The sequence below is a fragment of the Ptychodera flava genome, unplaced genomic scaffold (genome assembly GCF_041260155.1).
Source record: "Ptychodera flava strain L36383 unplaced genomic scaffold, AS_Pfla_20210202 Scaffold_41__1_contigs__length_1339820_pilon, whole genome shotgun sequence".
In the NCBI taxonomy this organism is placed as follows: Eukaryota; Metazoa; Hemichordata; class Enteropneusta; family Ptychoderidae; genus Ptychodera; species Ptychodera flava.
Genome location: NW_027248363.1, coordinates 1034854 through 1043152, shown reverse-complemented (window position 1 = coordinate 1043152; position 8299 = coordinate 1034854). Strand labels below are relative to the sequence as shown.

Here is an 8299-nt window from a genome sequence, read left to right as displayed (position 1 = left end):
TTTAGTTTTACGAAACTCTAAAAATTTATATTACTCCATAGAGTCATCACAGGAATGGCGGCCATTGTGAATTTCGAATATCTGTAAATCTTGAGTAATTTGTTTCTCTAATACCAAACTTTCCACATGACCCACGACTTTTATTCTTGATTTTTGAAGTGTGTGGAGGATGGATTCCTTGAGGAAAATTTGAGCGAAAATTTATGTCTTTCACTTTCGAGGCGCATACTACCTATAATGGCAGTACGACATTTGCTTAATCGTCATGTGAATGGACAGTATTAAAGTTGAAATAAGAGATGTACCCTTTAATTTCAATAAAGTGGACCATGCTACTAACAATGTTACTTCTTTTTCATTGCATATTCAAACGCTCTTTTTGTTTCCATCAGACAATCTTCAAGATGCGTATTCTCCTTCTGGCACTCCTTGTCGCCGCAGCCAGCGCTGCCCAATTGGCACCTTACCTTGAGGTTAAGAATGCTATCAAGAACAGGTACTTCGTGAAGGTCAAGGTAACTAATACATATTATCATCTACTAATAGATACTTAGATAAATGAACGTTCGATTCGAGCGTTTTGGGGGTTGTTCTTTATAGGGCGTGCAGTTCTTACACAATTTTGATATATTTGGCGCACTTAAATAAACAACAAAATCTTCAACGTTTGTGTATGAATTTTAATTCATTTTGCAAGCATGTAAATATTTATTTCGAGAAATCTTTCTGCCAGGACATTGCCCGACAAAGTAAGGCTCTCTGAATTTTGCGACATTTTTTTGGAAAGGGAAACTCCGTTCTTTGTTCAAATTACACGATTGAGGTATGATTAGGTCTGCCATCTTTTTTGTTCTCTATCGTAACTTGTTCACCGTTTGCCAAACCCATTTCCTGGCAGTTCTATTACATTTTTGAATGTGTCAAAATCTGTAAATTTTAACCCCCCCCCCCCTAGTGATAAAATAGCTCCATCAAAAAGGGAATCAACGCGAATATACAATAAAGTCTGTAGAAAAATAAACTGCCTAAAGAATTTATCCAGTCAATGCTAAAGGAAGGTTTTAAAACACAACGTCATAGTTCAATGTATTCGTAGCGTAGCGATTTTCTAAGAGGGCAAATATGATAAAGATCTGAACAGAAAACGATTGGAACCAATTTAAGAGAACAGGATCTTTTAATTGTTGAAATTAATCGAAAGTGTTCGGTGTCCTATAAATGATAGTTTTTATATAACAAATTATCAGTAAAAATAAGAAAATTGCGAAAACAGTTGATGAGCTTAAATTTACTGATTCAACCTACATAACTACAATATCCTTTTCTCAAAATTAGTTCCAATCGTGTTATAGGCAGAAATATTTGCTTAATGGCATGCTACTATACCTTTCACCACGCCAATTCTACACATTCAGCATCCGGACAAAACCTATCGGCCACGCTTGGTATAATGCAGAATGCAAGCTTTGCCAGACAATACATTAAGAATTAGTGTTTTACAAGTTTATATTAAGTCGTTTGGAAATGAAGACAACATGCTCTGGTTTGTCTTGTAAATTGTCGTCTTTACCTGCCAATTTTTAAGGCACAATATGCCTGGAATATGAAAGCCTTAAACTATTGCTCAAACTTTCCAGAATGGAACTTTTAATCATTCACTAACCATATCAAAAATAAAAAGCGATGTTCACCGTGCACATATTGGTACCAGGAAACGATCTGACAATTTCCGATATACGAAATTCAAAATGACCACAGACACTGTTAACTCTATGCCGAAAAAATTTTCGCAACATCTTAGACGATGAAAATGTTTCGTACTCGAAGAGCCCCACAAGTAGTGGGTAAGAAAAGTTTGGATGTCCGAATATTTGTTCCCGATACGCATTCTACATTAAGTATACCATGCACGTCTGAGGAACCGCTGTCATATATTCGCGTTCTGCGTCGTTTACAGGATGGCATCGAGGTTGCTTCTGCATTGGATAGACTTCCTTCCCGCGTAATGGTCGCAAATATCTACAGAAGCGTCTTCAATGGTTTCGTCGTTGAACACTTTGGATCTGTCAACTCTGTAAGTAACCCTTCTCGCCCTTCCAATGGAGCAATGGAGATTACCACGTGACTTAAACACAGATAAAATCCCTCTCGTTACGCTATGACCTGCCGTTCAAGGAAATTTGTCTTTTCAGTTCTTAAGACTTTGATGTACTGTCACTTATGATTTACTTTTCTATTTTATTCATTTATTCAAAATAACGCTTCTTGTTCCACCATTATAATCTATCAAAGTCCTTCGTGTAAACTGAGGTGTACACAAAACCTACGTCTTTGCCACGTTCAAGTGTTATTGTGGACGGCTGAATGAAAGGTTTAACCAGAATTCCTTAGTAAACAATGACATTCCATACTCTGTGACTAAAATGTTTCTGTGCTGACACTAATTATTTCAGATAGCGAAAACGAGGTAGAGAATATGTCTTTTGTTTTCTAAAACCAAAATAGAATCGTACTTGTAGAAAGATATACTTTGATACTGTCCCTTATAATCCATGTCCAATATCAAGGTGTCACTGAGAAGCAAGATAAACCACTGACCTTCACGCTGCTCATGCATAAGCACAAGGCCATCGTTCTTTATAGTAATTGTGAGAGGCGGGTTCATGATGAGATCAAAGGGGCAGTTAGCAAAGTACTAGTAATCACATTATCATGCAATTGAAACTTATACTTTATCACTCTGTTCGTTTGATCATCCAGCTGAGACAACTGCCCTTCGTTGAATACGTTGAGGACGATTCCATCATGAAAGCTGATGTTGAATGGGGATGTGATCGTCTTGATCAGAGAAACCTGCCACTCGATGGAATAATGGACATCTATGGTAAGAAATATCACCCTAGATAATTCATATGCCTTGTTTTAGTCCCAGTGAGTGCACAGTGTTTAAGTACTGTTGGTTACAAGAATCACAGCACTTAATTGAGCGATTTCAATCATATAAAAGTCATCCAAATGAAGTTAAAGTGACATCATAACATTAATGGTTCAGGTTGGGCTTATATACATTTTGTGCATCGGTAGTATAATTGTATCACTAATGTAGTATGCGCCTCGAAAGTGAAAGACATACATTTGGTGAAACTTTCCTTAGGAATCTTTCAACCATTCTCTTTCAAAATCGACAATAAAATCGGGGGTCAGCGTGCAAATTGTAGTACAAGAGAAAAAAGTTACCCAGGATTTACCAATATTTGAAATTCAAAATGGCCGCCATACCTGTGTTAACTCTATGGAGAAAAATACATATTTCGATTTTCGAAAAAAATAGCCGGTGAAAGTTTTTTTCTTTCTCGTACTGGAGCTTCAAAATGAACCCCTACAAGTGGTAGATCAGAAAAAAATTGTGAAGGCTTGAGAGTCCTAATATCTGTCCCCGAGACGTACTCCACCATAAAAGGCAAGGTCGATAATATTAGGTTATATTTGGGACACGCAATTTTATTACGATATTCTCTCTTCATCTATGAGCTTCGTTTGTCAGTAAATTAGGTTTGACATTGATAATCCGATTGAGTGTCGTTAAAGTGCCGGCTTGTTGAGTAGAAAGTCTTACCAAATTTTTTTCTTTACTTGCGTTCTTTTCTCAATAATCCATTAATAAACTCAAGTATTGATATCGTTCACATTTGCAGTGGCAAGGTAGTTGCGATGCAAATTGACAAATTAGACCGAAGTTATAGTAATCTTCATATCAGTTTCTATTAAACTTCACTCTTATTTAAATGTGCTAGAGATACATATGTCAGCGATACACCTGTTCAAGATAGTGAAAATGACGTTATAATAAAGGTCGACAATCGTGTTATGATATCAATCTGACGTTGGATAGGGTGTCAGTACGATTCTATGTAGGTACCTCTAAGCTCAGCCTTAGCCAAGAGAGTTAGCGCTAGCAAATGAGTGAAATTCCTCCATTATAATCCCGCTCAAAACCCCTGCGTGTCAATAGCATATTTTTTCCACGCACAGGTACCGGTAATGGGGCCAACGTTTTCATTGCTGACACTGGTCTCCGCTACACCCATCAGGAATTCAATGGTCGTGCCCATCCCTTCTATGACTTCGCAGTGGTGGTGATGTAAGTAATAATAAAATATCCCCGTCGTAGTTTGTACAAAATGCTATTTTGACCATTTGCCCTAAGGCTTATATCCTAAAATGGTGATATTTTTACTATATTTGACCACAGGTAAAAACATATATTCAAAGAAAACGTTTGCGATTTGATTTATACATCGTTGCAAAGAGGCAAGACTCTTCAGGATATTTCACCAATACATGGCATACAGTCAACTTAGAAACACTTCAGATTGTTTTAAAATATACTTGTCTTCAATTATACTCTCAGCGGTTCTATTCGATGTAGCAAAATACAATTTGCGTATGTCATGCAACCTTGACGGGGACGTCGTTTACGAAAGAAAGTAAAAAACTTATAGAAAACGCTAGACGAATAGAAAAGGATAGGCGAATCACATGTACGATGTTTTTAAAACGGAGAGTGTTGTTCCCCTTATAAATTACACCAAAATCATTGCTATCATAATGGGTTTTTTGTACAAAGAGATTTCTAGCTTCTATCCTTTTAAGGATCTCATAAACTGGTAGCATTTTATTGATCAACCCCCATAAATATTCTTTATGCACGTATAATAGTCGGATATATACATTAAGGAACATATGTATAATGATGTTTCAGGGTTCTGATTGCCATGGTCACGGAACCCATTGCGGTGGTACTGCCGTCGGTAATGCTGTTGGTGTTGCAGTTGAAGCAAATGTTTACTCTGTACGTGTTCTCAACTGCCAGGGATCTGGTTTGACCTCCAACATCGTGGCCGGTAAGATTCTTACATTATGAGAACACCTTGATTCCTGTCTGATCCATCCTGATGTCTGAGTAATATGACAAAATTGGTTATCAAAATAATCTTGCTTTTTGCTGAGAGTTGTTTTTCCAAAAAAGTTTGGTGCAGATATACGAAATTCAAGTTTGGGCTTTTGCGACTTGCAATTTTTCTTATATAGCTCTACAAACTAAAGACAAACTCGGATTAAATTTTACAGATATAGCAATAAATTTTTACCCTTACCAAAATGGGATTCGAGCTCCCACACACTCACGGCAACATCGTCTAGCTGCTAGGCCTCACACAATATCAGTCGGCCACTGCTTCCAACCCAAAAGAGTTGGTCACAGTAACCGACTTAGATGTTACAATTCTGTGCGCGTCCGAGCAACACAGTGTGAGTGGAGCAGACGACACACAGACACAGTACACACACATATAGTAATTGGAAAAGCACAAAGTTTTTTACTGAGCTATCAGACAGACCGGGGACAAGTAAATATCCCACAGCAGAACTGTCAACTCAGGTTAAAGAAATATATATTTCAATATTACTCTATCAGTCAACTTTCGTTGTCGTGCATTTCACAACTAACATTTCAGGTTTGGACGCCGTTGCTGCTAGTGGACCAAAACCAGGCGTTGTCTCCATGTCTCTTGGAGGTGGTGCCAGTACAGCCTTGGATAACGGTGTCAGAAATGTCATCGCCGCTGGCTACCCAACCTCTGTTTCCGCTGGTAACTCTAATGCCAATGCTTGCAACCAATCCCCAGCCAGAGTTGCAGAGGTATGTTAGATAAATTTAGGTCAGCTACATAGAGATTTTAAACGAGGATGCGCAGCAGTACGTTAACGCAGGAAACACATACAAGTATGAAGTGACTCTATCACCACATATTTGAACAAGAAACCCGTCAACAATGTATATGTTCGGAAGGACAATAAAACGTAACATTTTTTGTGGTGCACTTTATTGTGAAGATCTAACCTATTAATGATCGAACTCCTGTTATTTCCCAATTAAAATATGTTCATTTTGTTACCAGGCCGATACCGTAGGGTCTACCGACAGTTCTGACCGCAGATCATCATTCTCTAACTTCGGTAGCTGTGTTGATATCTTCGCTGGCGGTACAAGTGTTAGAAGCTCATACCATACCAGCGATACCGCATACGCCACTATGAGCGGTACCTCTATGTCTTGTCCACACGTTGCAGGTCAGTTCAAATTATTGTCTCTTGCGAAAGAGGGGGGGGGGAAGTAACGTCTTGAAAAGTACGCAACGTGGGTATCTTGTAAGTTAGCTATACAATATGAGTGGCAGATTTATTATTTCAATGTTCGTCGCATATATTAACATTCTGTAGGTCACTCTATGTTTGCAAGATTCACAGACGGAAATATGAATAATTGTTACATTATTCGTGCTATAGACCATGTCATGAGAACATTTTCGCACGTTCAGTCACTCATGAATTCTGCCCTCCATCGTTGTTTTATCTTTCTATGATAAGAGCTGCGGTAACTGTAAGATGTACTTCCCTATCACAGGTGTCATCGCTGTTCATCTTGCCAGTGGACAATGCAGCACTGGTGCTAACTGCAAGAGCATACTGACTGGTGACGCCACGTCTGGTGTTATTTCAAATCTTGGTGTAGGATCTCCAAACTTGCTTCTCTATTGCAATTAGATAAGTGAGTACTATTATTGGAAGTAAACACCTTTCTGAACAAAAGCTTCCAGAGTTTCTTTGTTTTTCCGTCGTACAATTGAAGCCATCTGAATACGATTTCACTTCAATGGTACACTGACCGAACAGTTCTTCAAAGCTTGAGTCGAAATTTTAGAAATATCTAACAAGGCCCTTTTCTACTGTTACGCTTTTGAGAAGGTAATTAATTTTGAATCTTAGTAGACGTATATTACAACTTTTAAAGACTGCTTGGTGTAGTGATAATAAGCCCTTTACAAAACAGTATATTCATGAAGGAAACCCTTTCCACTTCAGACCTGACATCACTGTTAAATATCACAAAAATGGTATAAGAAAGAAATTCGTGCTCTTCTAAATTTTGTGAAAAGCAAATCCAAAAAGATTTTTGTTTGATATACAGTGTTCTTATGTAGTGTTTGTAATAAAAACATATGAAAGTTCCGATACTTTGGGACCACAATGGTAAATGGATTATGAAGGTTTCTGTACGTCGAGTGAACAAGTAAGCAAATCAGGTGCCTAAACTCATTCCTTAATAACTAATATTTAAGCAAGGACACTCATTTGAGAGCCCTACGACGATAAACATCTTACTGAAATTTACCGAGCTACTCTGTTTAACTAAATTTTAATGAAAAACAATAATAGCAAATAACTATAATTCGGTGCTTTCAAATCTTAAATACAATCAATAGCAACATTGCATTCGGTTAGCCAAAATTATAGATAAGCTCTTGTATGATTCATAGTGATGTGTCTAGGATTATTTGAATAGGAATATTAATGACTAAGCTTGAAATACTTTTTGAAGACTAATTACCTTTTTTCATTTTTGTTGTTTTCAGTCCTGATGATGTAGTACCAGCTGAGAAAGCTTTTTTCTCGAACTTTGCTTCTGTAGATTGAAAGAGAAGAATAAATATGTTAAATAGCAAACATTTTGTTATTCGTTGATTCATTCGTTCATTTATTTCTTTACTCTTGGTATTGTTTGAGTGTATGATTGGGTTTTTAACTTTCCAACTGCCACGACACTGACACATTCAAATCTTAACTTTTCGCAATCAAAATAAGTAAGTCAAATTTATCTTCAGTAATCAAATTCTTGTTAGACATTTTCCGACTAGCCAACTCAAGTGGGATCCGGCGAGAATCATGTTCATTCGTTACAAAATCATTCCTGGCTCATTCACCGATTTAATAATATTACTGAGCTGTGCCAACTAACAGTGAAGGTACACGTAATTGGAATGTAATCTGAAGGGTTGAAAAAAATGATGGTTTACGGGTGATTTCAATATTTTCATTGTAATGTCCACGCTTTTGCTTCCATTGTATGTGGTTTCTTTCCTCTTTATAACTTGATATCCTCTTCAATGACCTTATCTATCTGTATGTTCTTCTAGTCTCCATTTCCCTACCGCAGCAAATATATCGGTTACAGTTGTAAAAATGCTCTGAGAAATAGTTGACCCTGAATCTATCAGTATGTGAATGAGTTTAATTTACAGCGTATTTTTTCATGGCAGTTCATATGTCTCCGGTCTTCTGTACGTCTAAACTCAATTGAATCGTGTGAAAAAAATATTATTTCCCAAAATCTGTAATATGTTCAGAATATCGATTTCGATGATATTGTTTCTCATTCTTAAGTGATTAAAATTAATTT

At 37.1% G+C, this 8299-nt stretch overlaps 1 protein-coding gene across 1 annotated transcript; it reads left to right on the top strand.

Moving 5' to 3' along the window:
- Positions 1-404: 404 nt before the first annotated feature.
- LOC139128002 (aqualysin-1-like) lies at positions 405-6621 on the top strand. The gene is made up of 8 exons (XM_070693863.1): positions 405-515; positions 1958-2074; positions 2761-2884; positions 4033-4136; positions 4763-4904; positions 5517-5701; positions 5961-6132; positions 6467-6621. The coding sequence occupies exons 1-8, from the start codon at positions 405-407 to the stop codon at positions 6604-6606; spliced, it is 1095 nt and encodes a 364-aa protein (XP_070549964.1). The 3' UTR covers positions 6607-6621.
- Positions 6622-8299: the final 1678 nt, after the last annotated feature.

Bases quoted from the DNA above. Each gene is read 5' to 3' on its own strand.
- LOC139128002 (XM_070693863.1), top strand. From the start codon at position 405: ATGCGTATTCTCCTTCTGGCACTCCTTGTCGCCGCAGCCAGCGCTGCC. The intron at 516-1,957 runs GTAACTAATACA...CGTCGTTTACAG, and splicing joins GGTACTTCGTGAAGGTCAAG to GATGGCATCGAGGTTGCTTC. The intron at 5,702-5,960 runs GTATGTTAGATA...TTTTGTTACCAG, and splicing joins CCCCAGCCAGAGTTGCAGAG to GCCGATACCGTAGGGTCTAC.